Genomic DNA, 26,761 nt, shown 5'->3' with positions numbered 1-26,761 from the left:
AGTGAGAATTTTTTCATGATACAGCTTTGCCAAAGGTGACTTTTCACTGTCTGTGTACTCTCATGCTGGCTAGAATCTGGTATTATGCAAATGTAGTTATAGCCAGTATGCTGTTTTATGACTGTAGAATGAGTCATGTTTTTGGACTTATTTCTACTTTCATCTTTAACCCAATCTGTGGACATAATTGTTGAAATTCTTTGGTCAGTGTTTTCCTTTTTCTGTGTCTTCAACTAACTTTTGCTTCATCTTGTGTTGCTGCTTTGAATATTGGTTTCACTATGCTTCTGCTACAACTCATTTCTCATATTTTTTAATTCTCTCAGTGTTTGTTGCTACCAAATAACCCATTTTTATCTTTTATCCCTTGGAATAGGGGAGAAAGAATACTACCCAAATATCTCCTGCATGTCATAGAAGATGACTATGAGGGGTGGGAGTAGGGGACTGGAAATCCTCCATTCTTTATTATTACTTTCCAAAAGGAATAGAGGAAGAGTTTGTGGGGATTTTTCCTCTGATACTCGGTCATCTTTTCCTGACACAATGATTAAGACTTGAGAAAAAAATAATGCACTTAGCCATTCCATACTCATTTCCATAAAAGCTGCTTGTGTTATTCCTCACCAATTTCTCTCATAATTAGTTTATCATTTTTCAACTGTATCTCAATCTCTTATAACATAGTATTCAAATCTATTCCCCAATTATGCACATATAGTGTTGATATCCATGCAGTGACTTCTCCAAATCATGCATATTTCTCTTGATGTCAGTCTTTGTCTGTCTGCCTGTATGCTACTTTTACATTCATACATCTGTTTGTTTGTCCATCTGTCTGCTGTTTGTCTTTGTCTTTACATAACTCATCTCTTACTACACAGCACTTGGGATAAGTTTCTCACATCTTTCCCTTTTTTGCATATCTTCATTTCCATTAGATTTTATTCAAGTTTAGTACTTTGTTACATATTATGTTCTATCATAATGCTTTAGTTTGTGATATACCAACATATTATGCCATTCAGAAAACCATTGTATTTTGTCAAAGTTGATTGACCACTTGAAAATTTTATAATATCATGATTCCAGGTGACACAACATGTGCATGTACCAAAAATTGATACCTTTAATTAATTGAAATCCTTTCCCTACAGAGCACACATGACCATGGTTCACCAGGACATAGTTACTGGCCTTTTTGTTGATTATGGAGACTGTTTTGTCTTGTCACGGGACAGAGTGCAACCTCTACCTTCATCTTTCCGTCATTTTCCATATCAAGCAATTAAAGCCAAATTATATGGTAAGCAAATTGAATAATGTTACATAGTTTATATTGTAATGGACTATAACTGCACTTACCCATGAAAACCTTTCTGCAGGCAGAGGAATTAAAGGTGTCATTAATTCACTTGTAATTCTTTTCATAGTCTATATTCACACCATAGTACAATCTGGTATTGTGCCACACCTTTATAGACTTCATATACCTTTTCTGTCATTCCTTTCCTCCATTTTAATGTTCTGTCCTCTTGTATACCTCCCAAGGTATCTCATAATATTCTGATTCAGGGAAGTGATTACCGATTCATTTATCGTAGATACGTGAGTAACCATCCATCCAATATTTTTGGCCACGTACCCTTCCTTTATCATATATCTTGTATAACAGTCACCCTCAGTTTTTCAGAGGCCCAAGAACACTTGAGTGAGTGACAGAGAGATTCTTACTAATCAAACAATAAAACATAGACACAACAAATTAATTATATCATTTGAAACATTTATATACAATATTTTATGGGTTATATCCAGGATTTTTCATGGGAGGTGATTTGTCATTCAGCAAAACTTTTTTTTTTCTTGCTTTTTCGCTGTCTCCCGTGTTAGCGAGGTAGCGCAAGGAAACAGACGAAAGAATGGCCCAACCCACCCACATACACATGTATATACATACACGTCCACACACGCAAATATACATACCTATACATCTCATCGTATACATATATATACACACACAGACATATACATATATACACATGTACATAATTTATACTGTCTGTCTTTATTCATTCCCATTGCCACCTCGCCACACATGAAATAACATCCCCCTCCCCCCTCATGTGTGCGAGGTAGTGCTAGGAAAAGACAACAAAGGCCACATTCGTTCACACTCAGTCTCTAGCTGTCATGTAATAATGCATTGAAACCACAGCTCCCTCTCACACATCCAGGCCCCACAGAACTTTCCATGGTTTACCCCAGACGCTTCACATGCCCTGGTTCAATCCATTGACAGCACGTCGACCCCGGTGTACCACATCATTCCAAGTCACTCTATTCCTTGCATGCCTTTCACCCTCCTGTATGTTCAGGCCCCGATCACTCAAAATCTTTTTCACTCCATCTTTCCACCTCTAATTTGGTCTCCCACTTCTCCTCGTTCCCCCCCACCTCTGACATATATATCCTCTTTGTCAATCTTTCCTCACCCATTCTCTCCATGTGACCAAACCATTTCAAAACACACTCTTCTGCTCTCTCAACCACACTCTTTTTATTACCACACATCTCTCATACCTTATTATTACTTACTCGATCAAACCACCTCACACCACATATTGTCCTCAAACATCTCATTTCCAGCACATCCACCCTCCTGCACACAACTCTATCCATAGCCCACGCCTCACAACCATACGACATTGTTGGAACCACTATTCCTTCAAACATACCCATTTTTGCTTTCGGAGATAATGTTCTCGACTTCCACACATTCTTCAAGGCTCCCAGAATTTTTGCCCCCTCCCCCACCCTATGATTCACTTCCGCTTCCATAGTTCCATCCGCTGCCAGATCCACTCCCAGATATCTAAACACGTCACTTCCTCTAGTTTTTCTCCATTCAAACTTACCTCCCAATTGACTTGACCCTCAACCCTACTGTACCTAATAACCTTGCCCTTATTCACATTTACTCTCAACTTTCTTCTTTCACACACACTTTACCAAACTCAGTCACCAGCTTCTGCAGTTTCTCACATGATTCAGCCACCAGTGCTGTATCATCAGCGAACAACAACTGACTCACTTCCCAAGCTCTTTCATCCAAAACAGACTGCATACTTGCCCCTCTTTCCAAAACTCTTGCATTCACCTCCCTAACAACCTCATCCATAAACAAATGCCTGATATAGTAATAGATGAAACACAGGTCTGTAACCAAATCTTACCTGTATTTTAGTGAAAATGTAATGCCCTCAACCATATGGATAAGAATGGTTAGTAAACAAAATGTTACAATTGTCTGCTGGTGATCCCACTGGTGCCAGGTCATCAACCAAAACCTCAAAATTTTCGTTATAAACTATTTTGGGTTGCCAATATTATCACGGTGTTACGTGTCCTAAACCGGAATGATAACACAGGCATTGTACCAAAGATGAATTACACTTTTACTTTGGCAGAACTTGCTGTCTTTGGAGCGTTGCCAAGGAACACTGCCTACCCAAAGGAACATTGCTTACCCTTAGTGGAGCACTCTCTCCTCATGGCTATGATTATGTTGTTTTCTTGAAGTAGAGGTCTCAGTTAATAACTCAAATTAGCAATGTTTCAAAAACATTATGGTAAAATTGTCAGTAAGCTTTAAAAGATAAACAAAAGCTATTTTTTGTCAGCAGAACTTTAATCACATCTCACACCATGTTACTGATAGATTACGGTACATATTCACTCAAGCATCAGTCATCTCATACATTTGTTGTCTGTGGAATAGTGTATGTTATCTTCTCTACCCACCAAGGAACACTGCTTCCTCAAGGAACATATTTCCCCAGAAGGAACACTGCTTACCAGAGGCACACTACTTTCCCTAAAGAAAGACTCATCCACATGCCTCTTGTTTTCGTAAAGTTAAATTCTCTCTTAATATTTCAGATACACAGTGTTTCAATAACAATGTGTTGAAATTATTGGCAAGATTTTGAAGATAAATATTGGCTATATTTTGTCAGCACTACTATAACCACCTCACACCTCATTACTAGTACATTTGCACATACAGTACATGTTAACTCACACATCAGTCATCTCATACACTTGAATAAGTCAGTGAATTACAGGAATTTAGAATTTTAGTGTGTTTCCTAATACTGTTCATATGGATTATCAATGAGGCATTGTCCTTGTTTCAAAAGCCATTCTATAACCAAATCCTCATCAATAGTACCTCCATGCTAGCACCAACATCACCTGTTAGCTGAACAGCTCAGTACTAGTCATCCTTGAAACATGAGAAAACTGCAGTATTTTGATATTGAATATGTTTCTTTGTTTACTGTTTTATAGCAGTAAACAGAAGATTACCAAATATCTTTCTCATTGTATTTGATATCTGTTGCAGTTTCATCTCATTTTGTGGAGGACTGGTTGTGAAGTCTGTGTTGGTTTGCATAGGCCTTGGCTAATGTAATTAATGGACTGCTAATAAGCATAATCATTTTGCAATAAAAGTTTGATAGTGATTAGAATTGTTTGTTCTTGTTTTATATTATGTTATAGCAATTGAGATCTCACTGATTTTTGTGAACTCTTCGTACTGGCCATGCATTTCAACCAAGATGTTTGTCTCAAAGGTTTGTCATTTCATTAAAATATGTTACTGTTTAAGTTATATATAGATGTCTTCAGCATATATTTGGCTTGTCAGTTTTCAAAACTGGAAGGTAAGAAAATGAAGTGTTTTGGAAAAGGTTCTACATGAACCATCTTTTTTTGCGTGTTGGAAAAAACTTGTAAAGTTATTACATGTAAAGTATCTGTCATCAGAAAATCTTCTTTATGAAATAGTGTAACTTATGAAAGATCCGAACATTCTGAATTCCCAAGCTATGATTGGCCATCACTGCTGCAGTCTTTACCAAGCATTTCTGTCACCAATGCTTGACCCATGACTGGTGCTAGGTCAGGCATCATTAGTACTTCAAAACTTTTAGATGAAATGTTATTCATGATTATATTTATTTCTTTTATTATACTTTGTCGTTGTCTCCCACGTTAGCGAGGTAGCGCAAGGAAACAGACGAAAGAATGGCCCAACCCACCCGCATATACATGTATATACATACACTTCCACACATCTCAATGTATACATATGTATACACACACAGACATATACATATATACACATGTACACAATTCATACTGTCTGCCTTTATTCATTCCCATCACCACCCTGCCACACATGAAATAACAACCCCCTCCCCCCGCATGTGTGCGAAGTAGCTCTAGGAAGAGACAACAAAGGCCACATTCATTCACACTCAGTCTCTAGCTGTCATGTATAATGGACTGAAACCACAGCTCCCTTTCCACATCCAGGCCCCACAGAACTTTGCATGTTTTACCCCAGACACTTCACATGCCCTGGTTCAATCCATTGACAGCACATCGACCCCGGTATACCACATCATTCCAATTCACTCTATTCCTTGCACACCTTTCACCCCCCTGCATGTTTAGTTCCCAATCACTCAAAATCTTTTTCACTCCATCCTTCCACCTCCAATTTGGTCTCCCACTTCTCTTTCCCTCCACCTCTGACACATATCCTCATTGTCAATCTTTCCTCACTCATTCTCTCCATGTGACCAAACCATTTTAAAACACCCTCTTCTGCTCTCCCAATCACACTCTTTTTATTACCACACATCTCTCTTACCCTATTATTACTTACTCGATCAAACCACCTCACACCACACATTGTCCTCAAACATCTCATTTCCAGCACATCCATCCTCCTGCGCACAACTCTATCCATAGCCCACGCCTCGCAACCATACAACATTGTTGGAACCACTATTCCTTCAAACATACCCATTTTTGCTTTCCGAGATAATGTTCTCGACTTCCACACATTCTTCAAGGCTCCCAGAATTTTCGCCCCCTCCCCCACCCTATGATCCACTTCCGCTTCCATGGTTCCATCCGCTGCCAGATCCACTCCCAGATATCTAAAACACTTTACTTCCTCCAGTTTTTCTCCATTCAAACTTACCTCCCAATTGACTTGACCCTCAACCCTACTGTACCTAATAACCTTGCTCTTATTCACATTTACTCTTAACTTTCTTCTTTCACACTCTTTACCAAACTCAGTCACCAGCTTCTGCAGTTTCTCACATGAATCAGCCACCAGCGCTGTATCATCAGCGAACAACAACTGACTCACTTCCCAAGCTCTCTCATCCACAACAGACTTCATACTTGCCCCTCTTTCCAAAACTCTTGCATTCACCTCCCTAACAACCCCATCCATAAACAAATTAAACAACCATGGAGACATCACACACCCTGCCGCAAACCTACATTCACTGAGAACCAATCACTTTCCTCTCTTCCTACACGTACACATGCCTTACATCCTCGATAAAAACTTTTCATTGCTTCTAACAACTTGCCTCCCACACCATATATTCTTAATAGCTTCCACAGAGCATCTCTATCAACTCTATCATATGCCTTCTCCAGATCCATAAATATTTTTTTTTTTTCATTATACTTTGTCGCTGTCTCCCGCGTTTGCGAGGTAGCGCAAGGAAACAGACGAAAGAAATGGCCCAACCCCCCCCCCCCGCCCATACACATGTATATACATACGTCCACACACGCAAATATACATACCTACACAGCTTTCCATGGTTTACCCCAGACGCTTCACATGCCCTGCTTCAATCCACTGACAGCACGTTAACCCCGGTATACCACATCGCTCCAATTCACTCTATTCCTTGCCCTCCTTTCACCCTCCTGCATGTTCAGGCCCCGATCACACAAAATCTTTTTCACTCCATCTTTCCACCTCCAATTTGGTCTCCCTCTTCTCCTTGTTCCCTCCACCTCCGACACATATATCCTCTTGGTCAATCTTTCCTCACTCATCCTCTCCATGTGCCCAAACCACTTCAAAACACCCTCTTCTGCTCTCTCAACCACGCTCTTTTTATTTCCACACATCTCTCTTACCCTTACGTTACTCACTCGATCAAACCACCTCACACCACACATTGTCCTCAAACATCTCATTTCCAGCACATCCATCCTCCTGCGCACAACTCTATCCATAGCCCACGCCTAGCAACCATACAACATTGTTGGAACCACTATTCCTTCAAACATACCCATTTTTGCTTTCCGAGATAATGTTCTCGACTTCCACACATTCTTCAAGGCCCCCAGGATTTTCGCCCCCTCCCCCACCCTATGATCCACTTCCGCTTCCATGGTTCCATCCGCTGCCAGATCCACAAAACATTTTAACCAAACTCAGTCACCAGCTTTTTGAAATTTCTACAAAAATTCCCCCCACCATTGCTGTATCATCAGCGAACAACAACTGACTCACTTCCCAAGCTCTTTCACCAAAACAAAACTGTTTCTTCCCCCCTTTTTTCCCAAAACTTTTGCTTTCCCACCTCCCTAAAAACCCTAAACCAAAAAACAAATGCCTGATATAGAATAAAGATGAAACACGGCCCTGTAACCAAATCTTTACCCTGTTTTTTAGTGAAAAGGGAATCCCCTCAACCATATGGTTAAGGGGGGGGTTTATTTAAACAAAATGTTACAATTGTCTGCTGGTGATCCCACTGGTGCCAGGTAACCCCAACCCAAAACCTAAAATTTTTGGGGTTAAAAAAACTATTTTGGGTTCCCAATATTATCACGGTGTTACGTGTCCAAACCCGGGAAAATGATAACCCCAGGCATTGTACCAAAGATAAATTACACTTTTACTTTGGCAGAACGGGTTTGGTCTTTGGAGCGTTGCCAAAGGAACATGCCTACCCAAAAGGAAAAAAAGCTTACCCTTAGTGGACCCCTTTTCTCTTCCTTTCATGGCTTTTATTATTTTTTTTTCCCCCTTGAAGTAGAGGTCTCAGTTAATAACTAAAAAAAAAGCAATGTTTCAAAAACTTTAATGGAAAAAATTGTCAGTAAGTTTTAAAAAAATAAAAAAAAGGGCTTTTTTTTGTCACGGGAACTTTAATCAAAATCTCACCCCAAAGTTACTGATGATTACGGTACATTTTTCACTCAAGCTTCAGTCATTTTCAAACATTTGTTGTCTGGGGAAAATGTATGTTCTTCTTTTACCCCCCAAAGGGAACCCCTGCTTCCTAAAGGGAACATATTTCCCCAGAAGGAACACTGCTTACCAGAGGCCCCACTACTTTCCCCTAAAGAAAGACTCATCCACTTTCCTCTTTTTTTTCCCGTAAAGTTAAATTCTCTCTTAAAAAATTTCAGATACACAGTGTTTCAAAAACAAGGGTTTTGGGAAATTTTTGGGCAAGTTTTTGAAGAAAAATTTTGGGCCCTAATTTTGTCAGCACTACTAAAAAACCCCCTCACACCTCATTACTAGTACTTTTGCACATACAGTACATGTTAACCCCCCACATCAGTCATCTCATACACTTGAATAAGTCAGTAAATTTACAGGAATTTAGAATTTTAGTGTGTTTCCTAATACTGTTCATATGGATTATCAATGAGGCATTGTCCTTGTTTCAAAAGCCATTCTATAACCAAATCCTCATCAATAGTACCTCCATGCTAGCACCAACATCACCTGTTAGCTGAACAGCTCAGTTCTAGTCATCCTTGAAACATGAGAAAACTGCAGTATTTTGATATTGAATATGTTTCTTTGTTTACTGTTTTATAGCAGTAAACAGAAGATTACCAAATATCTTTCTCATTGTATTTGATATCTGTTGCAGTTTCATCTCATTTTGTGGAGGACTGGTTGTGAAGTCTGTGTTGGTTTGCATAGGCCTTGGCTAATGTAATTAATGGACTGCTAATAAGCATAATCATTTTGCAATAAAAGTTTGATAGTGATTAGAATTGTTTGTTCTTGTTTTATATTATGTTATAGCAATTGAGATCTCACTGATTTTTGTGAACTCTTCGTACTGGCCATGCATTTCAACCAAGATGTTTGTCTCAAAGGTTTGTCATTTCATTAAAATATGTTACTGTTTAAGTTATATATAGATGTCTTCAGCATATATTTGGCTTGTCAGTTTTCAAAACTGGAAGGTAAGAAAATGAAGTGTTTTGGAAAAGGTTCTACATGAACCATCTTTTTTTGCGTGTTGGAAAAAACTTGTAAAGTTATTACATGTAAAGTATCTGTCATCAGAAAATCTTCTTTATGAAATAGTGTAACTTATGAAAGATCCGAACATTCTGAATTCCCAAGCTATGATTGGCCATCACTGCTGCAGTCTTTACCAAGCATTTCTGTCACCAATGCTTGACCCATGACTGGTGCTAGGTCAGGCATCATTAGTACTTCAAAACTTTTAGATGAAATGTTATTCATGATTATATTTATTTCTTTTATTATACTTTGTCGTTGTCTCCCACGTTAGCGAGGTAGCGCAAGGAAACAGACGAAAGAATGGCCCAACCCACCCGCATATACATGTATATACATACACTTCCACACATCTCAATGTATACATATGTATACACACACAGACATATACATATATACACATGTACACAATTCATACTGTCTGCCTTTATTCATTCCCATCACCACCCTGCCACACATGAAATAACAACCCCCTCCCCCCGCATGTGTGCGAAGTAGCTCTAGGAAGAGACAACAAAGGCCACATTCATTCACACTCAGTCTCTAGCTGTCATGTATAATGGACTGAAACCACAGCTCCCTTTCCACATCCAGGCCCCACAGAACTTTGCATGTTTTACCCCAGACGCTTCACATGCCCTGGTTCAATCCATTGACAGCACATCGACCCCGGTATACCACATCATTCCAATTCACTCTATTCCTTGCACACCTTTCACCCCCCTGCATGTTTAGTTCCCGATCACTCAAAATCTTTTTCACTCCATCCTTCCACCTCCAATTTGGTCTCCCACTTCTCTTTCCCTCCACCTCTGACACATATCCTCATTGTCAATCTTTCCTCACTCATTCTCTCCATGTGACCAAACCATTTTAAAACACCCTCTTCTGCTCTCCCAATCACACTCTTTTTATTACCACACATCTCTCTTACCCTATTATTACTTACTCGATCAAACCACCTCACACCACACATTGTCCTCAAACATCTCATTTCCAGCACATCCATCCTCCTGCGCACAACTCTATCCATAGCCCACGCCTCGCAACCATACAACATTGTTGGAACCACTATTCCTTCAAACATACCCATTTTTGCTTTCCGAGATAATGTTCTCGACTTCCACACATTCTTCAAGGCTCCCAGAATTTTCGCCCCCTCCCCCACCCTATGATCCACTTCCGCTTCCATGGTTCCATCCGCTGCCAGATCCACTCCCAGATATCTAAAACACTTTACTTCCTCCAGTTTTTCTCCATTCAAACTTACCTCCCAATTGACTTGACCCTCAACCCTACTGTACCTAATAACCTTGCTCTTATTCACATTTACTCTTAACTTTCTTCTTTCACACTCTTTACCAAACTCAGTCACCAGCTTCTGCAGTTTCTCACATGAATCAGCCACCAGCGCTGTATCATCAGCGAACAACAACTGACTCACTTCCCAAGCTCTCTCATCCACAACAGACTTCATACTTGCCCCTCTTTCCAAAACTCTTGCATTCACCTCCCTAACAACCCCATCCATAAACAAATTAAACAACCATGGAGACATCACACACCCTGCCGCAAACCTACATTCACTGAGAACCAATCACTTTCCTCTCTTCCTACACGTACACATGCCTTACATCCTCGATAAAAACTTTTCATTGCTTCTAACAACTTGCCTCCCACACCATATATTCTTAATAGCTTCCACAGAGCATCTCTATCAACTCTATCATATGCCTTCTCCAGATCCATAAATATTTTTTTTTTTTCATTATACTTTGTCGCTGTCTCCCGCGTTTGCGAGGTAGCGCAAGGAAACAGACGAAAGAAATGGCCCCCCCCCCCCCCCCCCCCCCCCCCGGCCCATACACATGTATATACATACGTCCACACACGCAAATATACATACCTACACAGCTTTCCATGGTTTACCCCAGACGCTTCACATGCCCTGCTTCAATCCACTGACAGCACGTTAACCCCGGTATACCACATCGCTCCAATTCACTCTATTCCTTGCCCTCCTTTCACCCTCCTGCATGTTCAGGCCCCGATCACACAAAATCTTTTTCACTCCATCTTTCCACCTCCAATTTGGTCTCCCTCTTCTCCTTGTTCCCTCCACCTCCGACACATATATCCTCTTGGTCAATCTTTCCTCACTCATCCTCTCCATGTGCCCAAACCACTTCAAAACACCCTCTTCTGCTCTCTCAACCACGCTCTTTTTATTTCCACACATCTCTCTTACCCTTACGTTACTCACTCGATCAAACCACCTCACACCACACATTGTCCTCAAACATCTCATTTCCAGCACATCCATCCTCCTGCGCACAACTCTATCCATAGCCCACGCCTAGCAACCATACAACATTGTTGGAACCACTATTCCTTCAAACATACCCATTTTTGCTTTCCGAGATAATGTTCTCGACTTCCACACATTCTTCAAGGCCCCCAGGATTTTCGCCCCCTCCCCCACCCTATGATCCACTTCCGCTTCCATGGTTCCATCCGCTGCCAGATCCATAAATGCTACATACAAATCCATTTGCTTTTCTAAGTATTTCTCACATACATTCTTCAAAGCAAACACCTGATCCACACATCCTCTACCACTTCTGAAACCACACTGCTCTTCCCCAATCTGATGCTCTGTACATGCCTTCACCTTCTCAATCAATACCCTCCCATATAATTTACCAGGAATACTCAACAAACTTATACCTCTGTAATTTGAGCACTCACTCTTATCCCCTTTGCCTTTGTACAATGGCACTATGCACGCATTCTGCCAATCCCCAGGCACCTCACCATGAGTCATACATACATTAAATAACCTTACCAACCAGTCAATAATACAGTCACCCCCTTTTTTAATAAATTCCACTGCAATACCATCCAAACCTGCTGCCTTGCCGGCTTTCATCTTCCGCAAAGCTTTTACTACTTCTTCTCTGTTTACCAAATCATTTTCCCTAACCCTCTCACTTTGCACACCACCTCAACCAAAACACCCTATATCTGCCACTCTATCATCAAACACATTCAACAAACCTTCAAAATACTCACTCCATCTCCTTCTCACATTACCACTACTTGTTATCACCTCCCCATTTGCGCCCTTCACTGAAGTTCCCATTTGCTCCCTTGTCTTACGCACTTTATTTACCTCCTTCCAGAACATCTTTTTATTCTCCCTAAAATTTAATGATACTCTCTCACCCCAACTCTCATTCGCTCTCTTTTTCACCTCTTGCACCTTTCTCTTGACCTCCTGTCGACCTCCTGTCTCTTTCTTTTATACATCTCCCACTCAATTGCATTTTTTCCCTGCAAAATTCGTCCAAATGCCTCTCTCTTCTCTTTCACTAATAATCTTACTTCTTCATCCCACCACTCACTACCCTTTCTAATCAACCCACCTCCCACTCTTCTCATGCCACAAGCATCTTTTGCGCAATCCATCACTGCTTCCCTAAATACATCCCATTCCTCCCCCACTCCCCTTACTTCCATTGTTCTCACCTTTTTCCATTCTGTACTCAGTCTATCCTGGTACTTCCTCACACAAGTCTCCTTCCCAAGCTCACTTACTCTCACCACCCTCTTCACCCCAACATTCACTCTTCTTTTCTGAAAACCCATACAAATCTTCACCATAGCCTCCACAAGATAATGATCAGACATCCCTCCAGTTGCACCTCTCAGCACATTAACATCCAAAAGTCTCTCTTTCGCGCGCCTGTCAATTAACACGTAATCCAATAACGCTCTCTGGCCATCTCTCCTACTTACATACGTATAGTTGTGTATATCTCGCTTTTTAAACCAGGTATTTCCAATCACCAGTCCTTTTTCAGCACATAAATCTACAAGCTCTTCACCATTTCCATTTACAACACTGAACACCCCATGTATACCAATTATTCCCTCAACTGCCACATTACTCACCTTTGCATTCAAATCACCCATCACTATAACCCGGTCTCGTGCATCAAAACCACTAACACACTCATTCAGCTGCTCCCAAAACACTTGCCTCTCATGATCTTTCTTCTCATGCCCAGGTGCATATGCACCAATAATCACCCATCTCTCTCCATCAACTTTCAGTTTTACCCATATTAATCGAGAATTTACTTTCATACATTCTATCACCTACTCCCACAACTGCCTTCTATAGATCCATAAATGCTACATAAAAATCCATTTGCTTTTCTAAGATGAAACATGTATCATATAATTCGTGAATGGCTAGCTCAATTATGCTTTTCATATTATTTTTCTACACAATTTTCAGTAGATACTTACCTAATGAATGCATTAATTATTTACTATGCATTCTTTAGAATTTAGAAGAAAATAGCTGAAAGAGATAGAATTCTTACTTAGTTTAGAATTGTCGTCCATTCAAGACATTCAATTTGTGATCAGTGAGTGATATGATGAATTGTATTTTCAAGTATTTTTCAAATCTGTTCTTTCAGCAGATCCTTAACTAGCTCATGAACTAATGATAACTCATATATTCATAAAAACATTGGTGAAAATGGGTTTTCAAATGGAAAAGCTTCTTAGAATGCAAATGCTAGCAATCCTATGAAGGCTAACATCTCCATCATTAAAAAACATTAAAAAAAATTTCTGTGAATGATATGGTAAATTGTATTTTTCATATACATTTTCTTCATTAGGTTCTTACCTGATGCATGAATTAATTATTGTCTACATTTTATATTCATGATCACCGTTTCCCTCTTTAGTGGGGTAGTGTCAGGAACAGAGGAAGAAAGGCCACATCCGCTTACATCCATTTTCTGGCTTTATTTTTCGTGTACATATTCTGCTTTAGGTTCTTACCTAATGCATGAATTGATAATCTACAATTTTTCATGCTTGATCACCATTTTCCACATTAGCGAGGCAGTGTCAGGAACAGATGAAAAAAGGCCACATCTGCTCACATCCATTTTCTAGCTGTCGTGTGTAATATGCTAATATGCTGACACCACAGCTTCCTGTCCACAAATATGCCCCACATACCTTTCCATGATTTACCCAAGATGCTTCACATGCCCTGGTTCAGTCCAGTGACAGCATGTCGACCCCAGTATACCACATTGTTCCAGTTCACTCTATCCTTTGCACACCTTTCACTATCCTGTTTGTTCAAGGCCCAGTTGCTTAAGATTTTTTCATTCCATCCTTACATCTCCAATTTGATCTCCCCGGTCTTCTTGTTTCCTTCCTCTTTTTACACATATATCCTCTTTGTCAGCCTTTCCTCACTCATTCTCTCTATATGTCCAAACCACTTCAGCACCCTCTTCTTTTTCTCAACCACTCTTTTTAGTATCACTCATCTCTCCTACATTTTCATTACTTACTCTACCAAACTACCTCACATCACATATTGCCCTCAAAGATTTTAAATTCAACACGTACACCCTCCTTTGCACAGCCTTATCTATAGCCCATGCCTTGCATCCATATAATATTATTGGGACTACTATAGCTTCGGACATGCCCATTTTTGCACTCCCAGATAATGTTCTCTCTTTTCACACATTTTTCAGCATTCCCATAAGCTTCACCCTCTCCCTCATCCTATAACTTACTTCCATTTCCATGGTTCCATTCACTGCCATGTCCACTCCCAGGTATCACAAAAACTTGACTTCCTCTAATTTTTCTCCATTCACAATCATACCCTAACTAACCTGTTTCTCAACCCTCTTAAAGTGAATAACCTTGCCTTTATTCACATCAACTCTCAACTTTCTCCTTTCATTCAGACTCAGTCACCAACTTCTACTCAAATCCTCCATCAGTGTTCTATCTTTAGCAAACAACAACTGACTCACTTTCCAAGCTCTCAGACTGCATACATGCCCTTCTCTCCAAGACTCTCACATTACCTCCTCCACCACCTCATCCATAAACAAGTTGAACATCCCTGGCAAACAACTCCACAAGCTCTTCACCATTTCCATTCATAGCAGTGAATACCCCATACACACCAATTATACTGTCAACTTCGTCATTACTTGCCCTCTTGTTTGAATCTCCTATCTCTAATACCATATCTCATGTACCAAAACTGCTGACACACTTACTTAGCTGCTCCCTAGACACTTGCCTTTCATAATTTTTCTCCTCATGGCCAGGTGCACAAGCACCAAAATAATCACCCATCTCTTGCCATCCACTTTCAGTTTTACCCCCATCAATCTAGAATTTACTTATCACACACACCCACAAATCCTGCTTCAGGGGTAGTGCTACTACTTCATTAGTTCTTGTCCTTTCACCAACCCCTGACTTTACTCACAAGACATTTCCAAACCATTCTTCCCCTTTACCATTGAGCTTTATTTCAGTCAGAGCCAGAACATCCAGGTTTCTTTCCTCAAACATGCTACATATCTCTCCTTTCTTCTCATCTTGGTTTCATCGACACACATTCAGACTCCCCAATGTGAGCCTTCGAAGAGGATGAGCACTCCCCATCTGGCTCCTTCTGATTCCCCTTTAAGAAATTGAAATACAAGAAGGAGAGTGTTTCTAATGCCCCAATCCTGCTTCCTTTTATTGCTTCCTATGACACGCAGGAATACAGAGGTAGATTTCTTTCTTTCTCCCTTATTCCTGGGAATAGGGGAGAAAGAATACTTCTCACGCATTCCTCACGTGTCGTAGAAGGCGACTAAAGGGGATGTGAGCGGGGGGCTAGAAACCTTCCCCTCCTAGTGTTTTAACTTTCTAAATGGGGAAACAGAAGAAGGAGTCACGCGGGGAGTGCTCATCCTCCTCAAAGGCTCAGATTGGGGTGTCTAAATGTGTGTGGATGTAACCAAGATGAGAAAAAAGGAGAGATAGGTAGTATGTTTGAGGAAAGGAACCTGGATGTTTTGACTCTGAGTGAAACAAAGCTAAAGGGTAAAGGGGAAGAGTGGTTTGGGAATGTCTTGGGAGTAAAGTCATGGGTTAGTGAGAGGACAAGAGCAAGAGAAGGAGTAGCACTACTCCTGAAACAGGGGTAGTGGGAGTATGTGATAGAGTGTAAGAAAGTAAACTCTAGATTGATATGGGTAAAACTGAAAGTGGATGGAGAGAGATGGGTGATTATTGGTGCATATGCACCTGGGCATGAGAGGAAAGATCTTGAGAGGCAAGTGTTTTGGGAGCAGCTGAGTGAGTGTGTTCGTAATTTTGATGCATGAGACCGGGTTATAGTGATGGGTGATTTGAATGCAAAGGTGCGTAATGTGGCACTTGAGGGAATAATTGGTGTACATGGGTGTTCAGTGTTGTAAGTGGTAATGGTGAAGAGCTTGTGGATTTATGTGCGAAAAAGGACTGGTGATTGGGAATTCCTGGTTTAAAAAGAGAGATATACATAAGTATACGTATGTAAGTAGGAGAGATGGCCAGGCAGCATTATTAAATTACGTGTTGATTGATAGGCGCGCGAAAGAGAGACTTTTGGATGTTAATGTTCTGAGAGGTGCAACTGGAGGGATGTCTGATCATTATCTTGTGGAGGCGAAGGTGAAGATTTATAGAGGTTTTCAGAAAAGAAGAATGTTTGGGTGAAGAGAGTGGTGAGAGTAAGTGAGCTTGGGAAGGAGACTTGTGTGAGGAAGTACCAGGAGAGACTGAATACAGATTGGAAAAAGGTGAGAACAAAGGAGGTAAGGGGAGTGGGGGAGGAATGGAATGTATATAGGGAAGCAGTGATGGCTTGTGCAAAAGATGCTTGTGGCATGAGAAGCATAGGAGGTGGGCAGATTAGAAAGGGTAGTGAGTGGTGGGATGAAGAAGTAAGATTATTAGTGAAAGAGAAGAGATAGGCATTTGGACGATTTTTGCAGGGAAAAAATGCAAATGAGTGGGAGATGTATAAAAGAAAGAGGCAGGAGGTCAAGAGAAAGGTGCAAGAGGTGAAAAAGAGGGCAAATGAGAGTTGGGGTGAGAGAGTATCATTAAATTTTAGGGAGAATAAAAAGATGTTTTGGAAGGAGATAAACAAAGTGCGTAAGACAAGGAAACAAATGGGAACATCAGTGAAGGGGGCTAATGGGGAGATGATAACAAGTAGTGGTGATGTGAGAAGGAGATGGAGTGAGTATTTTGAAGGTTTGTTGAATGTGTTTAATGATAGAGTGGCAGATATAGGGTATTTTGGTTGAGGTGGTGTGCAAAGTGAGAGGGTTAGGGAGAATGATTTGGTAAACAGAGAAGAGATAGTAAAAGCTTTGCGGAAGATGAAAGCCGGCAAGGCAGCGGGTTTGGATGGTATTGCAGTGGAATTTATTAAAAAAGGGATGACTGTATTGTTGACTGGTTGGTAAGGTTATTTAATGTAATTATGACTCATGGTGAGGTGCCTGATGATTGGCGGAATGCTTGCATAGTCCCATTGTACAAAGGCAAAGGGGATAAGAGTGAGTGTCCAATTACAGAGGTATAAGTTTGTTGAGTATTCCAGGGAAATTATATGGGAGGGTATTGATTGAGAGGGTGAAGGCATGTACAGAGCATCAGATTGGGGAAGAGCAGTGTGGTTTCAGAAGTGGTAGAGGATGTGTGGATCAGGTGTTTACATTGAAAAATGTGTGCGAGAAATACTTAAATAAGCAAATGGATTTGTATGTAGCATTTATGGATCTGGAGAAGGCATATGATAGAGTTGATAGAGATGGTCTGTGGAAGGTATTAAGAATATATGGTATGGGAGGCAAGTTGTTAGAAGCAGTGAAAAGTTTTTATCGAGGATGTAAGGCATGTGTACGTGTAGGAAGAGAGGAAAGTGATTGGTTCTCAGTGAATGTAGGTTTGCGGCAGGGGTGCGTGATGTCTCCATAGTTGTTTAATTTGTTTATGGATGAGGTTGTTAGGGAGGTGAATGCAAGAGTTTTGGAAAGAGGGGCAAGTATGCAGTCTGTGTGGATGAGAGAGCTTGGGAAGTGAGTCAGTTGTTGTTCGCTGATGATACAGCGCTGGTGGCTGATTCCTGATTCATGTGAGAAACTGCAGAAGCTGGTGACTGAGTTTGGTAAAGTGTGTGAAAGAAGAAAGCTGAGAGTAAATGTGAATAAGAACAAGGTTATTAGGTACAGTAGGGTTGAGGGTCAAGTAAATTGGGAGGTAAGTTTGAATGGAGAAAAACTGGAGGAAGTGAAGTGTTTTAAATATCCGGGAGTGGATTTGGCAGTGGATGGAACCATGGAAGTGGAAGTGAATCATAGGCTTGGGGAGGGGGTGAAAGTTCTGGGAGCGTTGAAGAATGTGTGGAAGTTGAGAACATTATCTTGGAAAACAAAAATGGGTATGTTTGAAGGAATAGTGGTTCCAACAATGTTATATGGTTGTGAGGCGTGGGCTATGGATAGAGTTGTGCGGAGGAGGGTGGATGTGTTGGAAATGAGATGTTTGAGGACAATATGTGGTGTGATGTGGTTTGATCGAGTAAGTGATGAAAGAGTAAGAGAGATGTGTGGTAATAAAAAGAGTGTGGTTGAGAGAGCAGAAAAGGGTGTTTTGAAATGGTTTGGTCATATGGAGAGAATGAGTGAGGAAAGATTGATGAAGAGGATATACGTGTCAGAGGTGGAGGGAATGAGGAGAAGTGGGAGACCAAATTGGAGGTGGAAAGATGGAGTGAAAAAGATTTTGAGTGATCAGGGCCTGAACATGCAGGAGGGTGAAAAGCGTGCAAGGAATAGAGTGAATAGGAACGATGTGGTATACCGGGGCCGACGTGCTGTGAATGGATTGAACCAGGGCATGTGAAGTGTCTGAGGTAAACCATGGAAGGTTCTGTGGGGAATGGATTGAACCAGGGCATGTGAAGCGTCTGAGGTAAACCATGGAAAGTTCTGTGGCGCCTGGATGTGGAAAGGGAACTGTGGTTTCATTGCATTACACACTGAGTGTGAACGAATGTGGCCTTTGTTGTCTTCCTAGCGTTACCTCGCGCACATGTGGGGGGAGGGTGTTGTCATTTCATGTGCGGCTTGGTGGCGACAGGAATGAATAATGGCAGACAGAATGAATTATGTACATGTGTATATATGTATATGTCTGTGTGTGTGTATATATGTATACATTGAAATGTGTCGATATGTATATGTGCTGTGTGTGGACGTGTATGTATATACATGTGTATGTGGGTGGGTTGGGCCATTCTTTCATCTGTTTCCTTGTGATACCTCGCTAACGCGGGAGACAACGACAAAGTATAGTAAAAAAAAAGAATAGAGTGATGAGATGAAAGCAAAACTAGGGAAAAGGGGTGTGGAGATGAAGTGTGGCAGTGAAATATGGTGGATAATGGCAAGCCTGTCTGTGGATGATAATGTGTTGTTTGCTGAGAGTGAAGAGGAGTTGCAGATGGTTGTGTGTTTTATGATGTGTGTAAGCATAGGCAATTGAAGGTAAATAAATGCAAGTAAAAGTAAAGTAATGATGTTTAAAAGGAAACAGAATGAAAGTATAGATTTTGTAAAACTTTATAGATTGAAAGAAGAAAGTGTACTAGATTGTGCTATAGATATGGAGGGAAAAAGACTGGAAGAAGTGAGAGAATTTAAGTATCTAGGAGCTGTCTTTGGTAAGTGGCGTTGATTTGGAAGGAGAGATCAGGGAGAGAGCAGTAAAGGAGTGAAGAGTCATTGGAAGAGTCATTGGTTCCCTTAATGGAATATTATAGGGTAGAGGTGTAATTATGGAAGTGAAGAGAGGATTAAGGGAGAGCATATTCCTCCCTACCCTGACTTATGCAGCCAAAACATGGACATGGAATGATTCACAGAGATGAAAAATTCAGGGTGTGGAAATGAGCTATTTGTGAAGAACATGTGGTGTGACTAGATGGAATGAAGAATGAAATGACAAGGATGTATGAGAGATGTGGTATGGCAAGGAATGATCGGGTAATGAATTGTGGAGTGGAAGAATGGGTGAAATGTAATACTTTGAGATGGCTTTGGGATGTGGAAAAAATGCAAGAGTGGGAGTTTACAAAGAAAGTGTAGGATAGTACAATTAAATTAGTTGGTGTGAGTGGAAGACCAACTGTAACATGGACAATAGGGTGGAGGAATACTGGAGGGAGAAAAATAGTGCAGTGGTGTATGCGAGGGAGGTATGTAAGGACATGGATGAGTGGAGACATTTGCCATGGCCACCCCTTGATGTGAGTTCCCAGAGGATACGGGCATTAGAGAGATAGACATACGCTCTTGTTCTTTCTCAACCACATTTTTTGTTTCCATGCATCTTTCTTACCTTTTCATTATTTACCCGATCAAACCATGTCACACCACTTATTGTCCTCAAACATCTCATTTCCAACACATCCTTTCTTCTCCACATAACTGTGCCTCACGACCATATAATGTTGTTGTAACTCCTATTCCTTCCAACATACCCTTTAACAATGCTTAAGAGAATATTTTTTTAAGTTTTATATGAATTAGGCATATTATTACTTGTGTTACAGGAAATTTTTTTTATGGTATTTGAGTATGTTAGGTGCTATTTTGTTTTATAAACCGCTTGGAGACATCAGACAAGAACACTGATGAGAGAGACAACTGGGTGCCCAAAGTTAAGAGGGACAGAGACTGTGACTCTCAGAAGTTCCTTAGACATTCTTTGAGTGTAGCTCCATCGCTTTCTTAAATATACAATCGAAAGCCCAGCACTGTGTTTTACTGAGGCTAACCCTTCAAACATAACCATTTTTGCACTCTGAGATAATGTCTTCTCATTGCACAGATTCTTCTTTGCTCCCAGAACCAACATTTTCTCTTTCCACACATTATTCACTGCTTCCAGAATCTTTGCATCCTCCCTCACCCTATGACTCGATTCTGCTTCCATGGTTCCATTCACTTCCAAATCCATTCCCAGGTATCTAAAACACTTCACGTCCCCAATTTTTCTCCATTTAAACTTGCATCCCAAATAATTTGTCCCTCAACACTGTTGAACCTAATAACCTTGCATTTATTCACATTCACTCTTAAATACACTTTCAAACTTAGTCATCAACTTTTGCAGTTTCTCACTCGAATCAGCATCTAGTGCTGGATCATTAATGAACACCACCTAACAGTTCCCAGACCCTGTTATCCCCAACAGATTGCATACTCTCTGCTCTCTCCATTACTCTTGCATTTTACCTCCCTCATTGCTCCATCCATAAACAAATTAACACAACCATGGTAACAACATACACCCCTTGCCAGACCAACCTTTACTGGGAACCATTCACTATCCTATCTTCCTTGCAGCTTCTAGCAGCTTACCTCCCACATTGTATATTCTTAAGACGTTCTACAAAGCATCTCTATTAACCGAATCATATGCCCTCTCCAGTTCCGTAGATGCTACATACAAACTTATATGTTTTTCTAAGCATTTCTCTTTCTTATTCTTCAAAGCAAACACCTGATCCACACATCCTTTACCACTTCTGTAACCACACTGTCCTTCCTAATCTGATGCTTTGTACATGCATTCGCCCTCAGAATGAATACCCTCCAGTGCAACTTACCTGGTATGCTCAACAAGCTTATACCTCTATGGTATGAACACTTACCTTATCCCTTTGCCTTATATGGTGGTACTATGCATGCATTCTGCCAATCTTCAGGTGCTTCACCACAATCCGTACAAACGATGAATATCCTCATCAACCAATCACCATCACAGTCAGCCCCTTTCTTAATGAATTCAACAGCAATACCATCTACTTCCATAGCCTTGCCACATTCCATCATAGGCAAGGCTTTCACTGGGAAAAGAGTGATGAGAGTAAGTGAACTTGGAAAAGGTAATTGTTTGAAGAAAAACCAGCTGAGATTGATTGTAAAATGGCTAAAGGTGAGAGCTAATTAAGCAAGGGGAGTGGGTGAGGAATGGGAGGTATTTAGGGAAGCAGTGATGGTGTGTGTAAGAGATGCATGTGGCATGCAAAAGTTGGAAGGTGGGCAGATTAAAAAGGGTAATGAGTGATGCAATGAAGATGTAAAGTTGCTAGTGAAAGAGAAAAGAGAGGTGTTTGGGTGGTACTTACAAGGAAGGAGTGCAAATGATTGGGAGATGTACAAAATGCAAATGGAGGCCAAGAGTACAGTGTAGGGGTTGAAAATGAGGGCAGATGAGAGTTGGGATGAGAAAGTGTCATTAAGCTTTAGGGAGAGTAAAAAGATATTGTAGAAGGAGGTAAATAATGTGTGAATGACAGGAGAACAAATGGGAACATTAATAAAGGGGACAAAAGGGGAAGTGATAACAGATGGTCATGAAGGAAGGAGATGGAGTGAGTATTTTGAAAGATAGCTCAATGTGTATGATGATAGAGTGGCAGATGCAGGTTGTTTAAGTTTGGGGTGGTATACGGAGTGAGAGAATTATGGAGTGTGGTTTGGTGAATAGAAAAAGAGGTGGTGAATCCCTTTTGTTAGATGAAATGCGGCAAGGCGGCTGGTGTGGATGGTACTGCAGTTGAATTTATTAAGAAGGGGTTACTGTGATGTTGATTGTGTATTTAGGATTTTCAATATGTGTGGAACATGTAGGGGAAACAGAAGAAGGAGTCACGCGGGGAGTGCTCATCCTCCTTGAAGGCTCAGATTGGGATGTCTAAATGTGTGTGGATGTAATCAAGATGAGAAAAAAGGAGAGATAGGTAGTATGTTTGAGGGAAGGAACCTGGATGATTTGGCTCTGAGTGAAACGAAGCTCAAGGGTAAAGGGGAAGAGTGGTTTGGGAATGTCTTGGGAGTAAAGTCAGGGGTTAGTGAGAGGACAAGAGCAAGGGAAGGAGTGGCACTACTCATGAAACAGGAGTGGTGGGAATGTGTGATAAAGTGTACAAAAGTAAATTCTAGATTGATATGGGTAAAACTGAAAGTTGATGGAGAGAGATGGGTGATTATTGGTGCATATGCACCTGGGCACGAGAAGAAAGATCATGAGAGGCAAGTGTTTTGAGAGCAGCTGAATGAGTGTGTTAGTGGTTTTGATGCACGAGACTGGGTTATAGTGATGGGTGATTTGAATGCAAAGGTGAGTAATGTGGCAGTTGAGGGAATAATTGGTGTACATGGGGTGTTCAATGTTGTAAATGGAAATGGTGAAGAGCTTGTAGATTTATGTGCTGAAAAAAGACTGGTGATTGGGAATACCTGGTTTAAAAAGAGAGATATACATAAGTATACATATATGTGTCGGAGGTGGAGGGAAGGAGGAGAAATGGGAGACCAAATTGGAGGTGGAAAGATGGAGTGAAAAAGATTTTGAGTGATCGGGGCCTAAACATGCAGGAGGATGAAAGGCGGGCAAGGAATAGAGTGAATTGGATCGATGTGGTATACCGGGGTTGACGTGCTGTCAGTGGATTGAATCAGGGCGTGTGAAGCGTCTGGGGTAAACCATGGAACGTTCTGTGGGGCCTGGTTGTGGAAAGGGAGCTGTGGTTTCGGGCATTATTGCATGACAGCTAGAGACTGAGTGTGAACGAATGTGGCCTTTGTTGTCTTTTCCTAGCGCTACCTCGCACACATGAGGGGGGAGGGGGATGGTATTCCATGTGTGGTGAGGTGGCGATGGGAATGAATAAAGGCAGACAGTGTGAATTGTGTGCATGTGTATATATGTATATGTCTGTGTGTGTATATATATGTGTACATTGAGATGTATGGGTATGTATATTTGCATATGTGGACGTGTAAGTATATACATGTGTATGTGGGTGGGTTGGGCCATTTCTTTCGTCTGTTTCCTTGCGCTACCTCGCAAATGCGGGAGACAGCGACAAAGCAAAAGGATGATAATAATACATATATAAGTAGGAGAGATGGCCAGAGAGCGTTATTGGATTACGTTTTAATTGATAGGCGCGCGAAAGAGAGACTTTTGGATGTAAATGTGCTGAGAGGTGCAACTGGAGGGATGTCTGATCATTATCTTGTGGAGGCAAAGGTGAAGATTTGTAGAGGTTTTCATAAAAAGAGAGAATGTTGGGGTGAAGAGAGTGGTGAGAGTAAGTGAGCTTGGGAAGGAGACTTGTGTGAGGAAGTACCAGGAGAGACTGAGTACAGATTGGAAAAAGGTGAGAACAAAGGAGGTAAGGGGAGTTGGGGGAGGAATGGGATGTATTTAGGGAAGCAGTGATGGCCTGCGCAAAAGATGCTTGTGGCATGAGAAGCGTGGGAGGTGGGCAGATTAGAAAGGGTAGTGAGTGGTGGGATGAAGAAGTAAGATTATTAGTGAAAGAGAAGAGAGAGGCATTTGGACGATTTTTGCAGGGAAAAAATGCAAATGAGTGGGAGATGTATAAAAGAAAGAGGCAGGAGGTCAAGAGAAAGGTGCAAGAGGTGAAAAGAAGGCAAATGAGAGTTGGGGTGAGAGAGTATCATTAAATTTTAGGGAGAATAAAAAGATGTTTTGGAAGGAGGCACATAAAGTGCATAAGACAAGAGAGCAAATGGGAACTTCAGTGAAGGGGGCTAATGGGAGGTGATAATAAGTAGTGGTGATGTGAGAAGGAGATGGAGTGAGTACTTTGAAGGTCTGTTGAATGTGTTTTATGATAGAGTGGCAGATATAGGGTGTTTTGGTTGAGGTGGGGTGCAAAGTGAGAGGGTTAGGGAAAATGATTAAGTAAACAGAGAAGGGTAGTAAAGGCTTTGCGGAAGATGAAAGCCGGCAAGGCAGTGGGTTTGGATGGTATTGCAGTGGAATTTATTAAAAAAGGGGGTGACTGTATTGTTGACTGGTTGGTAAGGTTATTTAATGTATGTACGATTCATGGTGAGGTGCCTGAGGATTGGCGGAATGCTTGCATAGTGCCATTGTACAGAGGCAAAGGGGATAAGAGTGAGTGCTCAAATTACAGAGGTACAAGTTTGTTGAGTATTCCTGGTAAATTATATGGGAGGGTATTGATTGAGAGGGTGAAGGCATGTACAGAGCATCAGATTGGGGAAGAGCAGTGTGGTTTCAGAAGTGGTAGATGATGTGTGGATCAGGTGTTTGCTTTGAAGAATGTATGTGAGAAATACTTAGAAAAGCAAATGGATTTGTATGTAGCATTTATGGATCTGGAGAAGGCATATGATAGCGTTGATAGAGATGCTCTGTGGAAGGTATTAAGAATATATGGTATGGGAGGCAAGTTGTTAGAAGCAGTGAAAAGTTTTTATCGAGAATGTAAGGCATGTGTACGTGTAGGAAGAGAGGAAAGTGATTGGTTCTCAGTGAATGTAGGTTTGCGGCAGGGGTGTGTGATGTCTCTATGGTTGTTTAGTTTGTTTATGGATGGGGTTGTTAGGGAGGTGAATGCAAGAGTTTTGGAAAGAGGGGCAAGTATGCAGTCTGTTGTGGATGAGAGAGCTTGGGAAGTGAGTCAGTTGTTGTTCGCTGATGATACAGCACTGGTGGCTGATTCATGTGAAAAACTGCAGAAGCTGGTGACTGAGTTTGGTAAGGTGTGTGAAAGAAGAAAGTTGAGAGTAAATGTAAATAAGAGCAAGGTTATTAGGTACAGTAGGGTTGAGGGTCAAGTCAGTTGGGAGGTAAGTTTGAAAGGAGAAAGACTGGAGAAAGTGAAGTGTTTTAGATATCTAGGAGTGGATCTGGCAGCAGATGGAACCATGGAAGTGGAAGTGAATCATAGGGTGGGGGAGGGGCGAAAATTCTGGGAGCCTTGAAAGGTGTGTGTAAGTCGAGAACATATGTTATCTCGGAAAGCAAAGGTGGGTAGGTTTGAAGGAATAGTGGTTCCAACAATGTTGTATGGTTGCAAGGCATGGGCATTGGATAGAGTTGTGCGCAGGAGGGTTGATGTGCTGGAAATGAGATGTTTGAGGACAATATGTGGTGTGAGATGGTTTGATCGAGTAAGTAATAATAGGGTAAGAGAGAGGTGTGGTAATAAAAAGAGTGTGGTTGAGAGAGCAGAAGAGGGTTTTTGAAATGGTTTGGTCACATGGAGAGAATGAGTGAGGAAAGATTGACCAAGAGGATATATGTGTCAGAGGTGGAGGGAACGAGAAGTGGGAGACCAAATTGGAGGTGGAAAGATGGAGTGAAAAAGATTTTGAGTGATCGGGGCCTGAACATGCAGGAGGGTGAAAGGCGTGCAAGGAATAGAGTGAATTGGAACGATGTGCTATACCGGGGTCGACGTGCTGTCAACAGATTGAACCAGGGCATGTGAAGCATCTGGGGTAAACCATGGAAAGTTGTGTGGGGCCTGGATGTGGAAAGGGAACTGTGGTTTCGGTGCATTATTACACGACAGCTAGAGACTGAGTGTGAACGAATGTGGCCTTTGTTGTCTTTTCCTAGTGCTACCTCGCACACATGAGGGGGGGGAGGGGGTTGTTATTCCATGTGTGGCGAGGTGGCGATGGGAATGAATAAAGGCAGACAGTATGAATTATGTACATGTGTATGTATGTATATGTCTGTGTGTGTATATATATGTATACATTGAGATGTATAGGTATGTATATTTGCGTGTGTGGATGTGTATGCATATACATGTGTATGTGGGTAGGTTGGGTC

General features: G+C 41.2%; 1 protein-coding gene across 7 annotated transcripts in view; it reads left to right on the top strand.

Annotated features, from left to right (window-relative positions):
- Positions 1-26,761, top strand: part of LOC139749847 (tudor domain-containing protein 7-like) — a 406,719-nt gene that overhangs the window by 298,565 nt on the left and 81,393 nt on the right. For 5 of the 7 annotated variants that reach the window (XM_071664170.1, XM_071664167.1, XM_071664165.1 and 2 more), the window contains one exon: positions 1,158-1,306. In XM_071664170.1, the coding sequence (XP_071520271.1) occupies positions 1,158-1,306 (149 nt within the window). Of the gene's footprint in view, positions 1-1,157; positions 1,307-3,470; positions 3,704-4,408; positions 4,516-26,761 lie in introns of those variants that run through there. The other 2 variants (XM_071664171.1, XM_071664169.1) reach the window with 2 other exon arrangements.

Source organism: Panulirus ornatus, chromosome 8, assembly GCF_036320965.1.
Source record: "Panulirus ornatus isolate Po-2019 chromosome 8, ASM3632096v1, whole genome shotgun sequence".
NCBI classification, from domain to species: Eukaryota; Metazoa; Arthropoda; class Malacostraca; order Decapoda; family Palinuridae; genus Panulirus; species Panulirus ornatus.
The sequence above is the reverse complement of the archived record's forward strand: the minus strand, read 5'-3'. Positions and strand labels throughout refer to the sequence as shown.